Source organism: Lethenteron reissneri, unplaced genomic scaffold (assembly GCF_015708825.2).
Source record: "Lethenteron reissneri isolate LAM-NWPU_2019-01 unplaced genomic scaffold, ASM1570882v1 scaffold_124, whole genome shotgun sequence".
NCBI classification, from domain to species: domain Eukaryota; kingdom Metazoa; phylum Chordata; class Hyperoartia; order Petromyzontiformes; family Petromyzontidae; genus Lethenteron; species Lethenteron reissneri.
Window position 1 is genome coordinate 150,260 of NW_026890937.1, and position 24,444 is coordinate 174,703.

The 24,444-nt window shown below is 46.0% G+C and overlaps 2 protein-coding genes across 2 annotated transcripts in view; both read left to right on the forward strand.

The window, feature by feature from the left end:
- Positions 1–14,212, forward strand: part of LOC133361787 (zinc finger protein 62 homolog) — a 39,160-nt gene extending 24,948 nt beyond the window's left edge. The window contains exons 4-5 of the mRNA XM_061580783.1: positions 2,039–2,847; positions 12,195–14,212. Coding sequence (XP_061436767.1) covers positions 2,039–2,847; positions 12,195–13,407 — 2,022 coding nt within the window. The 3' untranslated portion in view covers positions 13,408–14,212. The remainder of the gene's footprint in view (positions 1–2,038; positions 2,848–12,194) is intronic.
- LOC133361792 (zinc finger protein OZF-like) overlaps positions 5,234–24,444 on the forward strand; it is an 89,076-nt gene continuing 69,865 nt past the window's right edge. Inside the window, exon 1 of the mRNA XM_061580789.1 lies at positions 5,234–5,309. The gene's annotated coding sequence lies outside the window, so the exon portion shown is untranslated. The remainder of the gene's footprint in view (positions 5,310–24,444) is intronic.

Genomic DNA, 24,444 nt, shown 5'->3' on the forward strand with positions numbered 1-24,444 from the left:
CCTCATTCCACGAGTGATATCAATATACAATATCTGTAACGAGGCCCCCCAATAGACTGCCCCTGGAACTCTATCGGGCACGTCCCACTGAGGGAAGTCCCCGGGGCCCGGGCCAGGACTTGCTGGTGGGAATATGTCGCTTGGCTGATTTGGGAATGCCTGGGAATTCCCCAGGAAGATCCAGAGTCTGTCGCCAGGGAAAGGGAAGTCTGGACTGCCCTACTAAATGTGCTGCCGCTACACCCTCACCAAGACAAGAGGATTTAGAAATAAACGAACAAACAAAGCTGCGAGTCTTCTTGGCCACAGATATTACTCCTTTCTCTGTAGATGCAAAATATTAACTTATTTAAAGGACCGTCTGTTCTGGCTTATAATTAAGACTGGCCAGCCTATGATCCCCTCTATTGAACCAAACAAGATTGTATTATAACCTTACAGAGCCCTAAAATATCAGTACAGAATATAATCTGAGACTTTTGCAGGGGAGGCTGCATTGGTTGGGTCATGAATTCTGCATAAACAGACAGCATGCACAATCATCTTCTGTTAGTCCAGATGTTACGGGCTAAACGGGCATGGCATTGGCTAGAGAAGAGATTGGAGGATGTGGAGTTGATCAGACCTGCTGTCAAGATCGGCCTCTCAAAGAGGCCCGTGACATATGCTGCAGGGGAGTTGGAGGTATTTGCTCTGCAACAACAATGAGGTTGGAGTAGCAACGATCACATGAATGGGTGGGAACGCTGGGTGCCTCAAATGCAGCAAGACAGCAGGAAAAACAGCTGGTGCATCTGTTAATCATCTTGGTCAGTCATCCCTTGACACCTGGATCATTATGACATGCTGACAAGTGATCCACACTTACATGGCATTCATGTGAAATATATGTGTATGTAAGAGTTTATCTATGTGGGGTGCGGTGGTGCAGTTTTTCCACTGTGTAACAAAAAAAATGTCTTGTTCCTGGGTAGTATGTGTTATTTCCTAATTGCTTTTGCCTCTTAAGTACAAAAAATGGCTATTCCCCACAAACTTTGCTTTTGTGACCAGGACAGTGATATTTAGAAATGTACCTCTTTTCAATGAAAAAACAGGTGAATTTGTTATTTTCGTTCACGTACAATTCTGGTCACAAAAGCAAAATTTGTGGGGAATAATAGCCAATTTCTAGACTCTTAGGCATAAGCAATAGAAAAATAACACTTAGTACCCAGGAACAAAAATTGTGTTACATAGTGTTATCACAATTAAAGTTTGATTATCTCCGACAACAAACGTGATTGATTCATGAAAACTTAACTTATTGTGGGGAAGCATTAATAATGAGCATATGAAGGTGGCCAGGCATGGTTCTGAACACACCACCACCTTTTTTCCATGCCAGTGTGTGTTACAGTGTCAAGTTTATATTTGCAGTAAAGTATATTAACTCGATTGAACACGGAGGTTAAATCAAAACAATAGTATATACTTTTTTTCCTCTGGAAATTTTTAGGAGAATGGAAACAGGAAATTAACACTGCACATATGCATCTGAAGTTAGATCTGTTCATCCCAGCATTCAAGGAAATCTGAGCCTGGCTTCATGCCTCTAAGTTAGCGATTGAACATTAATTTATGCATTTCTGCATAATAAAAATAGTATTATTTTCAACACCCTTTTCTATGTTAGCTGCATTTTTCTTTTATAAATATTCTTTTTGTAGCCAGAAAACTGAAATTGTGTGCTTGGAGTTTTAGGTTAACATTCATTTTGAAGATACTAGGGCTTCCAGGTTGACCATTGGCCCTCTAATTGTGTGCCTGTGTGATGAATTTGGGAATCTTTTTCATATTATCATGAATATATGAATGAGTATAGACATGCAAGTCATGTGTGACTGTATATATGCATTCCTTTGTGCCTCAATACTGACGTAGATAGTGTGGATATTCTCTTTTTTCTGTCTGCAGCTGACGCTTCCTCTGCAGAATTGGTTTGATGGAACAAAGGCACTCAGCGCAGCTCGGTACAAAAAGGCAACAACGCGACCAGCGTGCATACAGCACGGATCGTGTTGGACATTTAACACAGCACCAGAGAACTCACACAGGAGAGAAACCCTTCAAGTGCACTGTGTGTGACAAGGCATTTTCACATTCATCAGTTCTTAGGAACCACCAGAGAACACACACGGGAGAGAAACTCTTCAGGTGCAGTCTATGCGGGAAGGCGTTTTCACAGTCATCTGGTCTTGTATCGCACCAGAGAACACACACGGGAGATAAACCCTTCAAGTGCAGTGTGTGTGGGAAGGCATTTTCAGATAAATCTCTTAAAAAACACCGGATAACACACACAGGAGAAAAACCCTTCAAGTGCAGTCTGTGCGGGAAGGCGTTTTCACAGTCATCTGCTCTTGTATTACATCAGAGAACTCACACAAGAGAGAAACCATTCAGTTGCACTTTGTGTGGGAAGGCGTTTGCACATTCACAACATCTTAAAATACACCAGAGAACACACACGGGAGAGAAACCCTTCAGTTGCACTCTATGTGGGAAGGCGTTTGCACAATCACTATATCTTAAATTACACCAGAGAACACACACTGGAGAGAAACCCTTCAAGTGCACTGTGTGTGGGAAGGCGTTTGCACATTCACAACATCTTCAATTACACCAGAGAACACACATGGGAGAGAAACCCTTCAAGTGCACTGTGTGTGACAAGGCATTTGCACAGTCATCAGGTCTTCATAGACACCAGAGAACACACACGGGAGAGAAACCCTTCAGTTGCACTCTGTGTGGGAAGGCGTTTGCACAGTCATCAATTCTTAAAAGACACCAGAGGACACACAAGCATCAGAAGATCCCCAAGAAATGGAGTCTGAAATTGGCTTGTGAAAGTCAAAGTGCTGCAATGAGCCCATCCCTCATGAAACCAGAAGTGAATCCCAGCTTGGACACGTTTAAAGGTATCAAGGTGAAATGTGAAGAGGCGAAGGTGAAATGTGAAGAAGTGATGAAGAGCGAAGAAGTGAAGGTGAAATGTGAAGTGATGGTGAAGAGCGAAAAAGTGACGGTAAACTGTGAAGATGAAGATTCAACTCCAAAATCGTACCTTCACATCGATGGAGACAACGTGAAGCAGGAGGAGAATTCTGACTGCGAGGCAGAGCTAGGCAACTCCCAGCAGTTTGTGGAGGTGTGGGTGGACTTCTTAGACAATACAAAGTCAAATGGAGACCCGGTAGATGGGTAGGCTTGAGACAATGAAGCTCCAATAGATGCACCTTTGTCACAGGCCTTTAATGAAAAGAACGTGAAATTGAACACTGAATTCCTGGGTTCAACCTGCAGAGTAAGAGCGGCGAGTATTTGTTGACCTGTGGGTTGGGTAGATGAATAATCAGGAACAAGAGCCAATAAGCTTCCAAGTATTCCACTGTTATATTTATATTTGCATTGATATGGTGCTTGCTTAATTGCCTCAGCAACTCAGTTTCATATCTCATCACAAACGTTCGAAGAGCACCTTCAAGTGGCAGCTGCCTCTGTCATAAGGTGACACTGCTGTCACCTGCATATGGGCATGAGTCTGTCAGTAGGGGGTGATGATTGATGTGTAATCTTCATTTTGTAATTTCTGGATAATGTTTGAAATTGCCCAAATATTGACCATGACACCAACATGCAATGACCTATGCGTTTTGAATGACACAATCGTATGTTTTACATCCACTGTTAAGCAGACGGTGCATATTTTGTTAAATGTTCCTTGAGTAGCCAGACGTGCCTGTCGGATTTGAACCTTGAACCTCTGCAATAAATAGAGAATGTGCTTCTACTTGGCTTCCCTCAATCTGAGTGTAGGCATGACAGCCTGAATGTGTCTAACTGGCGCAGATGTTCCATTTAGAGGGGTCCACGTTTCACATGCCTACATTAGGGAGGGCATGACTGGCCGAGAAGAACCGAAGCTTCATGTGGAGCGACAGACCAGGCAGCTTCCACACAGCATAGTGCAGCCGATGTAAAGATAATGCCGCCCGACTGATTCGGACCACCCACACTACACGCGCAGTGTACCCACAAGATCTACACACACCATGTACACAGCGTACACACAGTTTGCCCACACAGTATACAAACAGTCTGTACACGCACAGTGTATACACAGTAACAACCGCCATTCGCCACTAAGTGGCGGTGACGTAACCACGGCGCTTGTGCCAGGCTATGTGCACGGGGCAGATCCAGGTGTCATGTGTCGACTGACTTAAATGACTGGCCAATTCACCACCTGTGCCCCCGACTGCGCCAACAAACAGTGTCCACACACAATGTTCACGTTGTTGTTGTGCTCACGCACCCAATGGGTTTCTGTTCAAGAGAGGGAGCCACAGGAATGGAATCTAAATAAACTTGAACTCTAACCCTGGTCTCGCTTTCCGACGTCACCCCTCATTAACTCGGCATTATATGCGAGGGGGAGGTGTCCCCCACTAGTGACGTCATGTCACCGAGGTAATTACCCCCCCACCGGGATTTTGAGCGTGACGTCACGTCTACCGATTTCCGTTCCAGTAAAATGCTTATTTGGTACGGGGACAGCAGTCAAGCACCATCACCTGACATGGGCCCCTCTCATTAACATAATATATTCAGTTACCCTGCTGCTCGTTGGGGAAGAGGATTGTGTGAACCCCGCAAGTGACGTCATGTCACCTCCTGCTGCCACATGACGTCACGAGTTACCAGGTAGCTGCTGCTCCGCGCACGCTTGCTCACTGAGTTCCGAGGTGAGAAGTTTACATCGTCGTTGTTGTGGTTGTTGTTGTGGTGATTGTTGTTGTGGTTGTAGTTGTGAACCCAGGTAGAGCCTCGCTCCTTCTCCCTCGTAGGGATATCAATTGAGTAGCAGCGAGTATGGAATCGATGTCCAGGTTGGAACATTACAACGCGGGGCCTAGCCATGCGGGACTTGCCTCCTGCCCTCGCCTGATTGCATTTGCTTTATTTCTCTGCTTAAGTTTAATTTGTCTTCACCTGGCTCACTACTTTGAAACTTTGTTTTTACTTTAAATATTTCTACGTTTTTTTTATTTTACCAGGCATAGCCCACTTGAGCTACACCGCTCGTTTTCAGAAGCGACCTGCCCACAACGCAGTGGGCTTATCAACGTGTGGAAATGTTTATCGGTCAAATACTCTAAACGCGTGGTGATGTTGACTCTAAATGTGCAGGGAAAACCGCAGGATCCGGAGGAGAATCCACGCGACCACGGAGAGAGAGGGACACGCAAACTCCAAATATACAGGTTTGTTTGGGATTGATCGCGTAAATAAATCAATGTGCCGTTAACCCCGCCACCACCCGACACAGCCATTTAGTAAGAGGTTTGTCAGGTAAACAGAACGTGCCCAATGCGTCACTAGTACAGCACTAGTGTGTAGTGTAGTGCACTAGTACATCTCACCGGTGTTTTGGAGAGCCAAGCCACAACATTAACACTCTAAGTACAACGTTTTGACAGTAATTCCAACCAGCTTCATCAAACGACAGCCAAATGTTGTGGCTTGGCTCTGGGAATAGAAATCGGCTCGCTGGGTTCATAGCGCAGCACGCTAACCGTTGCACTACTGCTCCCCACTCACACACAAACTTCATCGGAAGTATAGTATTTATCCAGCAATAACTAAGTTACCCGGCTTAGCTCAGGTCTCAGTAATCAAACATTAAGAGTAATGTCTCTGCTTTTTTATGTAATTAAGGTCTATCGTACCATATCGAGGCTTGGGGCTTTGGGTTGTTCTTTGTTTTTTATGTCTCTGCCTCTGCTCACATTCATTGACGATTTTTATGATTTTGGGCAAGCCCGTCTAAAGCTGCGTGACCAGGAGTTGGAGCCATTTGCTGTTCAATTTGGCTTGTGACAAAAATTCACTCTGCCCCCATGCATTGCATTACATAGCATCTTCATTAATTATGTAATTTGAGAAGCTCACAATAGCCATATAAATAATTGCATTCGTTACAGTTAAAATGATACGCGCATCGATGCCTGGTTATAGTTAAGGGATCGTTCCCTGGTCAACCATGTTATATCTGCTGATGATCTGGAAATGGCTACTCAATGAGATCGGGTTAGATAATCTCGTTCTGTGCCCGGATAATTCCATCATGAAAGGTGGCCTTGCGTATGTTCCACCAAAATAAATCACCTGCCTGGGAATTTCATGTCATACAACACTGTACCTGCTCAACTCTCCATGAGTAATCAGGCAGTTCTGCAAGTAATGGAGGAGCTCCCATACCTGGTTAATGTGTTCACGACCAGCTCTGGTTTGGCAGCCAAAGTCTCACTTTAAATTTGTCTAGCAGCATTCTTTCATTAGACTGTGTAACACTGTGTGGAAGCTGCCTGGACTTTTGCGCCATACAAAGCTGTGAGTGTCCATCACCAAGGTCTAGTCTGTCTGAGACCATCCCTCTCCCTGCCATACTGGCATCGCACCCGCCTCTCACTCTTCGTACTGTGGATGGTGGGCGCACAGGACGGTGCCACGCAGCCATTCCAGGCTGGGTCCAAATGGGTTACGTGGGTCACCGAGCCACCAGGCCTCATTCCACGAGTGATATCAATATACAATATCTGTAACGAGGCCCCCCAATAGACTGCCCCTGGAACTCTATCGGGCACGTCCCACTGAGGGAAGTCCCCGGGGCCCGGGCCTGGACTTGCTGGTGGGAATATGTCGCTTGGCTGATTTGGGAATGCCTGGGAATTCCCCAGGAAGATCCAGAGTCTGTCGCCAGGGAAAGGGAAGTCTGGACTGCCCTACTAAATCTGCTGCCGCTACAACCCTCACCAAGACGAGAGGATTTAGAAATAAACGAACAAACAAAGCTGTGAGTCTTCTTGGCCACAGATATTACTCCTTTCTCTGTGGATGCAAAATATTAACTTACTTAAAGGACTGTCTGTTCTGGCTTATAATTAAGACTTGCCAGCCTATGATCCCCTCTATTGAACCAAACAAGATTGTATTAGAACCTTACAGATCCCTAAAATATCAGTACAGAACATAATCAGCGAGTTTATTTGGGAGGCCAAGCTGCATTGGTTGGGTCATGAATCCCGCATTAACAGACAGCATGCTCAAGCATCTTCTGTTAGTCCAGGTGTTACGAGCTAAACAGGCATGGCATTGGCTTCAGAAGAGATTGGATGATGTGAAGTTGATCACACCTGCTGATGACTGGTACCAGGAGTGTCATGATCAGCCTCTGTGGAGGAGGCCCGAGATATATGCTGCGGGTCAGTTGAAGATATTTGCTCTGCAACAACAGTGAGATCGGAGGAGCAACGCTCACATGAATGGGTGGAACGCCGGGTGCCTAAAATGCAGCAAGACAGTGTGAAGCACAGCTGGTGCATCTGTCAAACATCTCAGTCATTCATCCCTTGACACCTGGATCATTCCAATGACCTGCTGAAAAGTGATCCACACTTACATGGCATTCATTTGAAATGTATGTGTAGTGAGTTCAACTGAGTCGCAGACGTACACTTGGAGGCAACACATTTATTTAACACCAACACACGGGGTAACTGCCCCTTAACAGAATAACAACCTGTGGTGGTGACCACCAGGCTAACTGCACTAATTACAACGTAACGAGCTACTACGGACCGGGACCACAGCTCGGGTCCAGTTCCACATGTTGTAGACTTGGTGGAACGTAGACGAACGTTTCTTCAGGTTGAACAACAACGCCGGTTCCTCTGGGGGACCCGGCTTATATTTTTTGCGGTGTGGCTGGCTCCGCCCTTGGCCACGACCACCTTTCAGAATCCTCAAGCAAGATCTGGACCCCGACCACGTGACCACCCCTAGCCCCCATTTTGGGCCCCTTTGTGGACTTAGCTTGTCACGTGCCCTCTCGGGTCAACCAGAGTGCCATGGCCTTTCGTAACCTCATTCCTACGGCCGGCACTCCCACACCCTATCCTGTAGGGCCGGCACTACACGCCAAGCGTGGTGCCATTCGGCGATATCAATCAGCGCTCACCGAGCCCCTTTAGGGCTAGTACTACACTCACCATAATGGTATCCGCGATGTCGTTACACCGCACGCCGTGCCTCTCTAGAGCCGGCACTACATAGTGACATCCCGCAATGTCACTACATCTGTAAGAGTTTATTTATGTGGGGAGCGGTGGCGTAGTTATTACACTGTGTAACAATAAAACATTTTTCTTCCTGGGTAGTGTTATTTCCTAATTGCATATACCTCAAAAGTACAGGAAATGCTATTATTCCCCACAAACTTTGCTTTTGTGACTAGGACAGTGATATTTTGAAATTTACCTATTTTCAATGATAAATTTGTGTCTTTTCGTTCACATAAAGTCCTGGTCACCAAAGCAAAGTTTGTGGGGAATAATAGCGATTTTCTATACTTTTTAGGCATAAGCAATAAAAAAAAATAACACTTTGTACGCAGGAACAAAAATTGTGTTACATAGTATTATCATTGTACTAGCGGTTAGTACCCGGCATTGCCCGGGCGAAAAAGGCAGACACATGTAGTTACACACGCAAATCGACTCACACACACAGAGTTACACGCACAAATCGACTCACACATACATACATAGACTGAACAAAAACCGCCATTCACCACTAAGTGGCGGTGACGTCACGACAATGCTTGTGCCAGGCTATATGCACCTTGAGGCCACATGAAGTGTCGAACGCCCGCTGGCAGGAGGTCAGGGGGCAAACCCAGAGGCACAGATCGACTGACTGAGACGACTGGCTGATGCACCACCTGTGGCCCCTACTGTGGCAACTTTCTGTGCTTTAGCCACCCGGCGCTCCGCTCGTTGTTGTGAGCGTCACTCCTCCGCCCTCCGTTGTTGTTGGAGGGTGACTGATTCCAACTGCCCAGTAGCGTCCTTCAGGAGCCTGCTCCAGAGGCCGCTCTTGACACCGTTGGTACCAGTCATCCGCAAGTGGACTCAGCTCCAAGTCATCCTGTACCAGATCACTCCATGTCTTCTCCAGCCCGTGCCGCGCCCGTTTAGCCCCCTCGATCCGGTCGAACAAAAGCTGTTTAGGCATGCGGTGGCTGGCCATGCGGGCTACATGACTCGGGCAACACAGCCTTGCCTGCTGGAGGTCACCGATGGGACTTTGTCCACATCTTTCAAGGATTTGTGAGCTCCTCACACAATGCAGCCTGGTTAAACCCAGGATGGATCGTAGGCAGGCCATCCTAAATGTTTATAATCGGCGAAGATGTTCCATTAGGGGGTCCAAGTTTCGCAAGCATCGAGAAGGGAAGGAATGACCGTGGCCGAGAAGACCTGAAGCTTCGTACGGAGTGATAGACCAGGTAGCTTCCACACAGTGTTACGCAGCCAATGAAAAGATAATGCAGCTCGACTGATTCGGAGTGAGACCTTTGCTGTTAAACCGGAGCCGGTCATTAGCACACTGGCAAGGTATGGGAAATTGTCCACTGTCTCCACAACTGCCCCATCACCAATTAGGAGTTGTGGGGGTGGAGTGTCCAATGGTACAAAATAGCCAGGCAGGTGCTTAGTTTTGGTGAGGCTGATGGTAAGGCCCCCACCTCTTGGTGGCAAGCTCCAGGTTCAGCAGCAGCACCTCGAACTCCTCCTCCGAGTGAGTTGCAATTAGCAGATCATCGGCATACAGAACGCGGTTGAACAATAGAGTGCCATCCCTTGACCGCACCCGGGCATCGATCAGCCTCCCATTGTTTCTGTAGCAGATGGGAATTCTTCCGGTACAGGCATTGAAGGCTTGACGAACTACGTGGTCCAAATATATGTAAAATAATGTGGGAGCCAGAGGACATCCCTGTTGCACCCCAAGGTGGAAAGGGAATGGCTCTGACTGACGGCCACGTATTTAGACGCGGGCGGCTCGCCATCATGAAGGTCCTTAAGGATGGTGATTAGTGGGTCAGGGACTCGGAAAGCACAAAGAGCAACCCAGAGGCCAGGCCTACTGATGGTATCATAGGCCTTGAGCAGGTCAATAAAGCACACGCATGGACTAAGATGCACACATGGACCTACAGACACGCAAAGAAATGGAGTTACACTGACTAACACGCACATGGACTGAGACACACACATATCGACTCACACAAACACATCGACTTACAGACACACACATATGGACTCACACACACATAGACATGCACTTAAGATACACACACATATATGGATGTACACACATACAGCGACTCACACACCGACTCACACAACAATACGTGGACTCACACACACATTGACGTAAACACACATGTACTTACACACACACATATGGACTAAGACGCACACACATGGACTTACACACACACACAGCGATTGATACGCACACAAATGGACTGACACGCATACTTGGACTGACACACACACATAACCACTTTGACATACACACACATGGGGCGTTGTCCGTTATAAAATGACAGACACACACATGGGGTTAAAGACGCATGGCTCTACACGCACACACATATGGACTCAAAGACACACACATCGACGGGCACAGCAATCCCCGATGATGGCACAGCTATCAGTATGGCAGTACTACGTATGAGGAAATAGCGTGACGTGAGCGATGGAAACAATATAAATTTATTGAAGAAATAATCAAATCACAGACTGGCAGTGAACCGTGGCAGCGTCATAAAAGACAGCATAAAAGGGAAAAATGAGCAACCTAAAAATCCAAAAAGAGTTTTGTGTACACAAACATAATTATTGTAACATGTCAACTTGTTTCATAATGGTAAACAATGAACCTGAGTTGTTATCTGCACACAATATCTGGCAACGTATTGTTTAAATAATAATAAGCAATCAACGTGAGTTCTTATCTGCACACAAACATTATTATAGTAATGTTTGTCAACTAATGTGTTTAACAATAGTAAACAATGGACTTGAGTTGTTAGCGTAAGAAGCAATGGACTTTGTACTTACCATAGCCATGTTGAGGCCTTGTGCCATGCGTAGCCCCCGTCCTGGCCTACATTGGCGAGGCAGCAGAGTTGGCACATTGCCAGGCTAGGGGCTGGGCCACTACCCCTCCCCCCAGCATCCCCCGGGCGTGCAAGAATAATGGTATGCAAGCACTGAAATATGATTTACGGAGTCTGCAGTATAAACTGGACGCATTGTGTTGGGGGGGGCAAGAGGACATGACACTGAATAAATATCCGCAGCGTTATGTGTGTATGTATTGCCTGTAAAACGTGTAAAAGGAAATGTCCCCCGTGAGCTGGAGCGAACGCGCAGCACTTGGTAGGGTCCGCCCCCCCACGCAATTGGCGTCAGTTGGTACGGTCGATGTCGTGCAATAAGTAAATAATGAATAATAGAAACGGCACAAATGTGTTAATTAAACTACTTTAATGTTTACGGATGGGAAAATGGAATAGCCTATTCCCACCACGGGGCTTAGGGCGTGTCGCTCGGCAAATTTTTTTCTACGTGAAGGCCACCGTCCGAGAGCCAAATCCCCCGCAAGCACGACGTTTCGACTTCAAAACAAGCAATCATCATCAGGTGTTTTTTTTCCAAACCTGATGAAGATTACTTGTGTTGCAGTTGAAACATCGTGAGAATTTTATTGTTTTATATTTTTTATTATTTTATTGTTTCCCTTCTACGTGACTTTACCGAAAGAACCAAGAATATGAATCCCTGCAGTCACGAAAGCTTTAAATCAAAACAAATAGTATTATTTTCAACAGCCTTTGCTTTATCAGCTGAATTTAGCTTTCATAAATATTACTTTTGTAGCCAGACAGCCGTTTTGTGTGCTCGGAGTATTGGGTTAACATTCATTTTGAAGATATGAGGGCTTCTAGGCATGTTTGTGACCATTTGCCTTCTCATTGTGTTCCATAACAGCCCGTGTGATGAATTTGGGACACTTTTTCACTATATCATGAATATAAGAATAGGTATAGACGTTTATCTGTGTAAATATGCATTCCTCTGTGTATCGATACTGACGTGTAGATGGTGTTGATATTTTTTTTCTGTCTGCAGCTGTCACTTCCTCTGCAGAATTAGTCTAATGGAGCAAAGGCACTCTGCGTGGCTCGGTGCTTACAGCATGGATCGTACTGGAAATTTGACACGGCACCAGAGAACTCGTACAGGAGAGAAACCCTTCAAGTGCAGTGTGTGTGAGAAGGCGTTTGCACTTTCATCTCATCTTGTAGCACACCAGAGAACACACACGGGAGAGAAACCCTTCAAATGCAGTGTGTGTGGGAAGGCATTTGCACGTTCATCTTGTCTTGTAATACACCAGAGAACACACACGGGAGAGAAACCCTTCAAGTGCAGTGTGTGTGGGAAGGCGTTTGCACAGTCATCTACTCTTGCAATGCACCAGAGAACACACACCGGAGAGAAAGCCTTCAAGTGCAGTGTGTGTGGGAAGGCATTTGCACATTCATTTTCTCTTGTAGCACACCAGAGAACGCACACAGGAGAGAAACCCTTCAAATGCAGTGTGTGTGGGAAGGCGTTTGCACAGTCAACTACTCTTGTAGAACACCAGAGAACACACACAGGAGAGAAACCTCTCAAGTGCAGTGTGTGTGGGAAGGCGTTTGCACAGTCATCTACTCTTGCAAAACACCAGATAACACACACGGCAAAGAACCCCTTCAAGTGCAGTGTGTGTGGGAAGGGGTTTGCACGCTCATCTACTCTTGTAGACCACCAGAGAACACACACAGGAGAGAAACCCTTCAAGTGCAGTGTTTGTGGGAGGGCGTTTGCACTTTCATCTCCTCTTGTAGCACACCAAAGAACACACACGGGAGAGAAACCCTTCAAATGCAGTGTTTGTGGGAAGGCATTTGCACAGTCATCTACTCTTGGAATACACCAGAGAACACACACGGGAGAGAAACCCTTCAAGTGCAGTGTGTGTGGGAAGGCGTTTGCACGTTCAACTCGTCTTGTAGCACACCAGAGAACACACACGGGAGAGAACCCCTTCAGGTGCACTCCTTGTGGGAAGACATTTGCACTTTCATCAAATCTTCATGCACACCAGAGAACACACAAGCATCAGAAGATCCAGAAGGAGTGGAGTCTGAAATCGGCTTGTGAAAGTCAAAGTGCCGCAATGAGCCCATCCCTCATTAAACAAGAACCGGAAGAAAATCCCAGCTTAGACACTTTTAAAGGTATCAAGGTGAAATATGAAGAGGTGAAGGTGAAATGTGAAGAAGTGATGGACAAGAGCGAAGAAGTGAAGGTAAAATGTGAAGATGAAGATTTCACTCCAAAATCAGACCTTCACATCGATAGAGGCAACGTGAAGCAGGAGGAGAATTCTGACTGAGGCAGAGCGAGGCAACTCCCAGCAGTTTGTGGAAGTTGAGGTGTGGGTGGACTTCCTCTGAAACAATACAAAGTCAAATGGAGACCCGGTAGATGTGTAGCTTGAGATTGTCGCTCCAATAGACGCACCTTTGTCACAGGCCTTTAATGACAAGAATGTGAAGTTGAACGCTCAATTCCTCGGTTCAACCTGCAGGGCAAGAGCGGCCAGTCTTTGTGGACCTGTGGGTTGCGTAGATCTCTAACCAGGAGTGAGAGCCAATAGGCTCCCAAGCATTCGATATGTAATCATAATTGCATTTACATGGTGCTTGCTTAATTGCCTCAGCAACTTGGAGTTTTGTATCGTATCTTGTCTCAAACACTCGAAGAGCATCCCCAAGTAGCAGCTGCCCCTGTGTGGCACAAGGAGGTGGCCCTGCACCGGCCTGCATGTGGACAAGAGCCTGTCAGTAGGGGGCGGTGGTTGATGTGGCATCTTAGTTGTGGAGTTTGTCGGTAATGTTTTAGAATTTGATCAATTTTGACCCAGACGTCAGAATGCAATGGCCTACTCGTTTTGAATTACACTATTATGTTGTACATTCACTTCGATTTAAAGCTTTCGTGACTGCAGGGATTCATCTTCTTGGTTCTTTCGGTAAAGTCACGTAGAAGGGAAATAATAAAATAATAAAAATACAGCATAATAAAATAATTCTCACGACGTTTCGGCTACAACGCAAGCAGCCATCCTCGGGTGAAGAATGAAACACCACCAAGCTTGGAGCGTATATTTAAGCTGGGTTGGAGGGGGAAGAAGAGCGCCTTGACAAATAAATTTGCATATCAAGAGGAATTTAACATTCCTTCCCTTTGTTAATTCTACCCCCTGTCCCCTCCCTTTGATGCTGCTAATCCTGCATAATGCACGGGCATAATATGACTTTGAAACCCCCCGCCCACCTCCTACGCATTTCCCATAAATATGCTAAATTCCTCTTGATATGCAAATTATTTTGTCAAGGCGCTCTTCTTCCCCCGCCAACCCAGCTTAAATATTCGCTCCAAGCTTGGTGGTGTTTCATTCTTCACCTGAGGACGGCTGCTTGCGTTGCAGCCGAAACTTTGTGAGAATTATTTTATTATGTTTTATTTTTATTATTTTCCCTTCTACGTGACTTTACCGAAAGAACCAAGAAGATGTACATACACTTAAGCAGACGGTGTGTATTTTTTTAAATAACTTATTGTTAATACGATGTAACCTGATGCAGCATAATTAGGTGCAGTAATTAAATTTTTTTTAAATGACTCAATAATTTAGAATTAATACTTGTATGATTGTGTGTGTACATGTAACATTTTGTCTATAAGGGTTAAACATTGATTAAGTGATGTTAGGACAAAGTGTGTGTTTTGGAAGTAACCTGGACAGATCACTCTGGTGAGACCCGTTGTTTTTGTGATACAGGTCAAAGGGTACTTTTGTGTTTTCAGGAAGCATCTCCCTTTGGAGCAACTCATTGTCTTTGAAATAGGGAGCGCATTCGGATCATTCATCAGTTACAAGGCATACCACTCAAAAGTTACACGAATAGGAGGTACATTCTCTACAACACGAATTATAATTTTGTATTACGTGTTGACGTAGATTTTGTCGAACTAGGACTAGAAATTATCCTTGCTGATTAACGTCTGAATGTTCACAACCATGGGTTGAAGCAAGCCCCTCAGAACCATTTACGGCCTTGGGCCAGGAAAGTCATGAAAAAAACTGCGCACGAACGACGCATCCACGCAAGCTCCTGATGGTCCGTTTTAAAGTTTTAAAATGAAACAATGTTGAATTGTATTATGTTTTGAATTAGATAATTGTATTTCTTCATTAAAAGCTTATATAATTTTACATCTGGTAGACTTAATTGAAAACGACATTTCGTGTAAATTTCCTTTCGTCGTTAAGTAGATGGCCTTGCCGGGGATTTGGTTCCATGCGGAGTTTCACCTTTTCGGGATTGCGGGATCGAAATAAGGCGGCACAGAGCTGGCTGTGCGAGAAGACCGCCGTCCGTAGATCGATTCCAACATGATCGAACGTCTGTCCCTGTGCCTCCGTCGTTCATACAGGGGGTGCGTATGTTTGCAGCGCCCCCTGCATGAAAACGACGGAAAGTGCAGCGTTCGTCATAGGTAGATGAAGTTGTGTGCTTATATAAGAGTACTAGCTGTACTACCCGGCTTCGCCCGGGACTTGTATCCACCACGCCCGGCCGCCTTTGTCTCCCCAGTGGCGATGTTAATACGCCACACCAGTTACTCGTTTTGAGGCTGAGTCCCTCCCTCGCCACTCTGCCTCCCTCGCCACTCTGTAGAGGACGTGAAATTTGTATGAATTTACCTCAGAGTGGCGTGTTGGGTGTCGAGGCCTAGCACCGTGCAGAGCCTCCCGCCTTGCCTGATTTTCCCACCCGGCGAACGCTGGGTCCCCCCCCCCCCCCCCGCGCTATTAAAAATGGCGTCCACCCCGCGGAGAAAAGTTGCTACTCGTTGCCAGGGGCAACCGCCGTCCAATGAAAGCGGCGAAGGCGTGGCTAGCCGTTGCCAGGGGCAACCGCCGTCCAATGAAAGTGCGTATGGGCCGAAATACACACACACACAGACACACAGACATGAACGATTTTATATATATAGATAGCCAGTGGGTTTCAAAGTTCCTTTGTCTTACAGAAATCAATTTCGCATGAGCCCACCGCATTAAAACAATGCTCAGCTGAGCGGGGCAAGTCACAGTGGGGGGGGGGGGGGGGGGCACCTTATATATGTCACGTGCCGTAGCTCACGTGACTTCTGCCGCGAAAATGTCTAGATGTTTTCGCCTGAGGACGACCGCTTGTTGTGATCGAAACGTCGCGATTTATTTTCTTTTTTCTACCTACGTGACTTTACGGAAAGAACCAATGAGTATGAAAGACGTCTCGTCTGCTCATCTTGTTCATATCTGTGTACATCGATATCCCACATTGCTTACATGTGTAGTGACATAAGAAGGGAGGGGCTGCTGGGGGCTCTGGGACCTGGGTGGGCCTGGCGCTTAAGCCTCTTGGCACCAGGCGTTGGGTTCTCAGGCGGGTCCAGACGCTTAAGCCTCTTGGCGCCGCCAACGGGGGGGGGGGGGGGGGGGGGGGCTGTGTGTGCTCTGTGGGATGTCTGGTGGCGCACACGGCCCCACCCCTCGTTGGACCAGGCATAAAAGGAGAGCTCCCTGGACGATCAGGGCCCAGTTGTAACTCAAGACCCAAGACCCACGACCAGCCATCTGAAGACCCTGGGATGCTGTGAGAGCCAGTGGTGGGACTCTGGAACTCCCGACTCGACGACCTTCTGAGGCGAGTTCCAGAGCGTAGCCAGAGTAGAGTATCTAGGCTGTGTACCTAGGCTGTGTACCTAGGCTGTAACAGAGTATCAGGACTGTTGGAGTGTTGTATTATAATAAAGAAGTTACCTCTACAAGTGTCTCCGGAACCCGTTACACATGTACACGCCACACTGAAATAAATATAAACTAGAACGACTAACGGGGATGGGCAAAGATCGAGGAAACTCTTTCCATGGAGCGAGTTAAGTGTGTTCGATTCAACATCTCTGCCCGCCTCTGTGTGTCTCTCTCTGTCTCTGTCGTCTCTATCTTTCTCCGTCTCTGTGTTCCTCTTGTCTGTGTCTGTCCGCCTGTCTTGTCTGTCTGTGTGTGTCTTGTCTATCAGCGTCTGTCCAACCATAGTCAATGACTGTAGCGGCACGCACCCGTTTAACTCCCATGGCTACACGCCACTCAAACTTGCTCCAAACACACAAAGACAAAGATCCCCCGTATAGCCTGGACAGAATGTTGGGGCAAGTGCCCAAGCCTTGTCCCTAGTTTTCATGAGCTTAGTAATCAAAGGATCAAACCATGGTGGGCGGTTGCCTTTAGTTTTAAATCTAACCAACGGAGCATGTTTGTCAAGAATTTGGAGAAACGTGTACCTGAAGGTCTCCCAAGCCGTAGTCAGGTTAGGGATTTCAGAGACCTTGTCAATATCCAAGTGAAGCACATCATTAGTAAATGCCTGAATGCTCAAGTATCTCATGGAGTGCTTCTCAACCAATTGTGAGGGGCATTTGTCAATAGGACGTCAAGCAGACATGACTCCCTGATTTTTTAGGTTGGGTTTTGTGGGGACATTTATTCATTGAAACAGGTTAATCTATCTGCAAAATTTGTGGCCACGGCCGGCAATTTTAGCAATTCCAATTTAGATCACCTACTAAAACGATTTCACCTTTAGGGAGGACCCCAAGAAGCTCTCTCAGTGCAGACGCAGCTTCAACATCCTTCCCACTAGGCGGTCTATAGCAGCACACTACCAATATCTGTTGATTATTTGGGAGAGTTATTCTGAGAACAAGACCTTCAATACAATTTTTTTAAACAAGGAGTGAGCTGGTGAACATGCAATAGTATTACAAACATAGATGGCAATTCCACCTCCTTTAGATCCTCGGTCAAGCTCAAAAAGGTTGTAGTTGTCAATCGTAATCTGCAAGTCATGTAGTTGTCAATCGTAATCTGCAAGTCATTTACAGCAGGAGTGAGAAATGTTTCTGTTAGGCAAACAATGTCCGGGTCCAGGCTTGCCACTTCTAATTTTAGTTGACTTAATTTAATCACAAGCCCTCTGATGTTGACGTGTAGAACACCAACACCTTTTCTGCCAGAAAAATCTATAGAATTATACGATTTCTTTACATTTGGGCCAGGATGAAGCGCAATACCACCCAGAAATAAGAAAAGTAGAATTAATAGTTTGCACAGGTATTTTCTGTGAAAGGATGAAGAGCGGCGAACCTTGGATGAATATCAGCAGTTCGCAGGTGGTGATATTCTTAAGAGCAGAATGAAGTTTGGAAGGAGTGCTGGTGAAGTAATGGGACAAAGATAAGGTTGAAAATGATTCAATGATGGAGTGTAGAATTGTCTATACGCTGTTTAATTAGCAGGTGTAGTGGCAAATTGAGCAACAAGTATGGATGCGAAGTAACGAGGGTAGCCGTTTGTAGAGTTGAGTGTGGCACTAGATATGGCCGGGAGGGACAGCAGTAGAATATACAGCAGGAGAATTGCCATCTTTAAAACATCAGGGATACACATAGTTTAACACATGAGCGAAAAATATATATACTTGTAGGCCGAGCGCGAGAAACGTCTTGCCACACTCGCCACACATGCACGGCTTCTCACCCGTGTGCACTATTGGTCACAGCATTGGAGGTGACGTAGAAGAGGTTGGCGCGCTCATTTATGGCCTTGAGCTTCTCGCTGCACTCGGGCGGCAGCTGAAGGTTTTCCAGGTCGTTGAGCGAGCGCTGGAGGGCGGCTCCGTGCTTGCCGATCAGGTTGCATGTGCTCATATCCTCGAGCTTGGAGGACAGCGAGCGGAGCGTGGTCTGCAGTTCCCTCTGCCGGCCTGTGTGCCTGATTTGTAGAGCCAGCCCTCCTTCACCTCTGCCATGGCGTCGTAGTCCTGCCTTGGCTCTCTCGGTCTGCTCAAGCACTCCGCCACAGACTCTCCGTGCACTTCACACGAGCATGAGCGACGCGTCACTCCTCACCACCACGACCACGGCGGTCCGCAGGGCCCTGGGTGCTGCTCCCTGTGACTTCGGGTGACAAAGGCGGCCGGGCCTGGTTCTACCCACACACCTCCTCCTGTGCCATGCCGGCCCCCATTTATACTGCTCGGGAACAGCACGTTAAGGCTAAATGTGGGTCTTCGTCTGAGTGTGGTTGTGTGCAAGTCAACCCGTGGCACCTGGGTCGTGCACATAGCCTGGCACAAGCGTCGTGGTGACATCACCGCCACTTAGCGGCAAATTGCGGTTGTCACCATTTGAGTGTGGGTGTTTGTGAGTGTTGAGTTGAATACAGTATCTGCGCTTTTTGTTACGTTCTGGGAGTCCTGCCTACGACCTGTCATGGGTGTCACCAGGCCGCCTCGTGTGAGCAGCTCACAACTCTACGTTGAACTTCTTTCGCACCGTACACAACTGACCGCGATAATTGGAGGTGCGGGGGAAGGACAACAAACTAAGCACGCAAACAAACTGTTCTAGAGAAAATAGTTTTCAATATGCCCCAGTGGCTTCCTCATATTCATTCATAAACCGTAAAGGATAATAAATACACAATACGAAAAGCTTGTAGCCTAGGGCTTTAGACAATGCGCTGGCGAACTAGCTGTTTTAGACTAATTTCAGGGTGCTGATTCCAAATCTGATCTCAGATTTGCCATATCACATCTCATTTTTATGCTATCGGCATACCCCATTCTCATTGATTTTACCCGAAATTAGCTCTGTCACTTATGATTTCAAGTTGTTGCGAGTTAGTGTAAAAATATGGTGCTGTATTTTTAGGATAGTGTGTTTATAATACCATTTTATGTAGATATCCACATTTATTTAATATTTTTCTTCTGCAGGGCGTGATCTAACAATGGCTACAACATCCGAAAGAAGGAAATGCAGTAATGGCCCAGATATCTTCTGCTACATCTGTGGCAGCTTCACTTTTCAGGATCAAAGGCACAACATCAATACCTTTGTCAAGAAGGTTTATCTTGCCTACTTTAAAGTACGACTTGGAGACCAAGATAAAAATTAGGCTCCTCACAAAGTGTGTAAAACCTGTGTTGAAACTTTGCGATCATGGTCTAAAGGAAAGAATGCTAAGCTGAAGTTTGGTGTGCCAATGGCTTGGAGAGAACCTACAAACCATTTGGATAACTGCTACTTCTGCCTTGTGAATGTAAAAAGGTTTCAATAAGAAAAACAAACAACACTTACAATACCCAGATATCCCATCTGCCAGACGACCAGTTGAGCACTGAGGAAATACCTGTGCCTGTATTTACTGAGCTACCAGAGATTGATGTTGAATCCCTTAGTTTACCTGCTTCTACAGATGATGATGATGATGCTCAGATCGAATTTACGCCATCTGATGCAGATTGTGATAAAATTTATCTGTTTAGTCAGCCTGAATTGAATGATCTTGTAAGATATTTGGATTTGCCAAAGCAGTCTGCTGAATTGTTGGCTTCCAGACTGCAAGAGAAAGGACTACTCAGACCTGGCACTACTGTCCCCTTTTATCGTAACAGAGAAGCAGTACTTCCATTCAGATGGTCAACTTGTTTATTGTAATGATGTTGAAGAGCTTCTTCTCAATATGGGACTGCCCGCATATGATTCAAGTGAATTTAGACTTTTTATTGACAGTAGTAAAAGGAGTTTGAAATGTGTGTTACTTCACAACAGAAATATATATGGTTCAATCCCAATAGGACACTGTAAAAATGAATGAAGAGTATGCCAACATCAATATTGTTCTGGATAGATTGGAATACCCTGTTCATGAATGGCTAATTTGTGTTGATTTGAAAATGGTAAATTTTCTGCTGGGTCAGCAAGGAGGTCACACCAAATACCATTGTTTCCTGTGCTACTGAGACAGTAGGGCTACATTAGAACACTGGGTTAAAAAGAACTGGCCACCAAGAATGAGTTTGACGCCTGGTGACAAGAACATCAAGAATGAGCCTCTGGTTGATAGGTAACATTTTTTATTTCCCCCACTGCACATAAAACTTGGATTAATGAAGCAATTCGTCAAAGCTCTTGTATCTTGAGACTGCTTCAGCTATATATGTTCAACCTTTTCAAGTCTCAGTGCCGAGAAGAAAAGGCAGGAATATTTGATGGCCCTCAAATAAGAACACTCATCAGGGATCCACACTTTGTTATAACAATGACTGTGGCAGAGGCTCGAGCTTGGAATGCATTATCTGATGTGGTGCGGAATTTCCTTGAGAACAGGAAAGCGGACAACTATCGCGAGATTGTGGAGGAGCTGCTCTTGAGTTTACAAGCACTTGGATGTAGAATGAGCATCAAGGTTCACTACTTACATAGTCACTTGGCCCAGTTTCCAGAGAACATGGGTCACGTGAGCGAAGAGCAAGGTGAATGCTTTCATCAAGACATTAAAGTTTTGGAAGAACGTTACCAAGGCCGATGGGACTCAAACATGATGGCAGATTACTGCTGGTCCTTGATGAGAGACATTCCACAAGCTGTACATCGGAGATCATCAAAGAAGAGGTTGTTTATGCAGATGTAACATCACTATTGTGAATGACCTTTTTGTACATATTTTTCTTATCTTCACAATTCAATTCTTACATGGTAATATGCATTCACCCACATTGATATGCAGTCACTCTCGCAACTTTGTGCTACGGCTCATTAAATGTTTGTTTCATTATTATTGTATGTTATCTTATTCTTGTATGGATGTCTGTTTAGCTATTCGTATATGAGCATACATTTGCTGTTTTTATTGAAAATGCAATATTTGATATCTTAAAAACCTGAAAACTGATGCCAGATTTGGAATCAGCACCCCAAAATAACCTTAAAACCGTTAGAATACCTTATGCCAGAAAAAGTGTGACCGGTGTCATTTTTAACTCAATAAACAAATAAAATAAACCCAACATTTGAATAAATATCCTTGTATTTGTATTACAATAAATATAGACACGTACATTTATATTTTAAAGTGCATAAATGTACACAAATTAACAAAAAAACAATACATAAAGGTGAGTGCTTTAGTCAAAGCACATTCAAACTCATTAACACTAAATTAACGTAGTTAATAAACCTTACAATTAGAATAAATACACATTCATTTGTATTGTAATGAATACCGTAATGAATACAGACACGTACATTTATATTGACACGAGCGGTGAGTACCCAGCGTTGCCCGGGCCAAAAAGGCAGACACACACACATGTAGTTACGCACACAAATCGACTGACACATACACATAGAGTTACACGCACATATCGACTCACACATACATACATAGACTGAACAACAACAACCGCCATTCGCCAGTAAGTGGCGGTGACATCACCACAACGCTTGCAATGCTTGTGCCAGGCTATGTGCACCTTGAGGCCACGTAAAGTGTCGAACGCCCGCTGGCAGGAGGTCACGGGGCAGACCCAGATGGCACTGGTCGACTGACTGATACGACTGGCTGATGCACCACCTGTGTCCCCTACTGTGGCAACTTGCTGTGCTTTAGCCACCCGGCGCTCCGCTCGTTGTTGTGAGCGTCGCTCCTCTGCCCTCCGTTGTTGTTGGAGGGCGACTGCCTCCAACTGCCCAGTAGCGTCCTTCAGGAGGCTCCTCCACAGAGGCCGATCTTGACACGGCTGGTACCAGTCATCGGCAAGTCGACTCAGCTCCACGTCCTCCTGTACCACATCACTCCATGTCTTCTCTAGCCCGTGCCGGCCCGTTTAGCCCCCTCGATCCGGCCGAACAAAAGATGTTTAGGCATGTGGTGTCTGGCCATGCGGGCTACATGACTCAGGCAACGCAGCCTTACCTGGCGGAGGAGCTCACTGATGGGACTTTGTCCACATCTTTCAAGGATTTGTGAGTTCCTCACACAATGCAGCCTAGCTAAATCCAGGATGGATCGTAGGCAGGCCATCCTAAATGTTTGTAACCGGCGAAGATGTTCCATTAGGGGGGCGCAAGCGTAGAGAAGGGAGGGAATGACCGTGGCCGAGAAAACCTGAAGCTTCGTGCGGAGTGATAGACCAGGTAGCTTCCACACAGTGTCACGCAACCAATGACAAGATAATGTGGCTCGACTGATTCGGAGTGAGACCTCTGCTGTTAAACCAGAGCTGGTCATTAGCACACTGGCAAGGTATGGGAAACTCTCCACTGTCTCCACAACTGGCCCATCACCAAATGGAAGTTGTGGGGGTGGAGCGTCCGATGGTAGAAAATACCCAGGCAGGTGCTTAGTTTTAGTGGGGCTGATGGTAAGGCCCCACCTCTTGGTGGCAAGCTCCAGGTTCAGCAGCAGCACCTCGAACTCCTCCTCCGAGTGAGTTGCAATTAGCAGATCATCGGCATACATAACGTGGTTGAACAATAGAGTGCCATCCCTTGACCGCACCCGGGCATCGATCAGCCTCCCATTGTATCTGTACCAGATGAAAATTCTAGCGGTACAGCCATTGAAGGCTTCATGAACGACGTGGTCCAAATATATGTAAATAACGTGGGAGCCAGAGGATATCGCTGTTGCACCCCAAGGTGTACAGGGAATGTCTCTGACTCACGGCCACGTAGTTTGATGCGTGGCCGCTCACCATCATGAAGGTCCTTAAGGATGGTGAGCAGTGGGTGAGGGACTCGGAAAGCACGAAGAACATCCCATAGGCCAGGCCTACTGATGGTATCATAGGCCTTGAGCAGGTCAATAAAGCACACACATGGACTAAGACGCACACATGGACCTACAAATACGCAAAGAAATGGACTTACACTGCTTACAGCAACTAACACACACGCACATGGACTCAGACACACACACACATATGGACTCACACACACATAGACATCCACTTGAGATACACACACATGGAGTTACACACACATGGACGTACACACATACAGCGACTCACACACATACATAGTGACACACACATTGCCGTACACACACATACAGACTGTCACACATAGACATCCACTTGAGATATACACACATGGAGTTACACACACATATCTACGTACACACATACAGCGACTCACACACAGACATACGTTGACTCACACATTGACGTAAACACACATGTACTCACACACATATGGACTAAGACACACACACATGGACTTAGACACACATAGATAGACTGACACACACAGCCCTACACACATACACATGTGACACACAGACATCTACTTGAGATACACAGACATGGATGAACACACACATATGGACTCACACAAATGCATTGACTTACACACACACATCGAGTGACACACACATGTATAGACTTACACACATATGTGGACTAACACACACATATGGACTGACACACACATACACATGGACGTACATGGCCACATCACAGACTGGCAG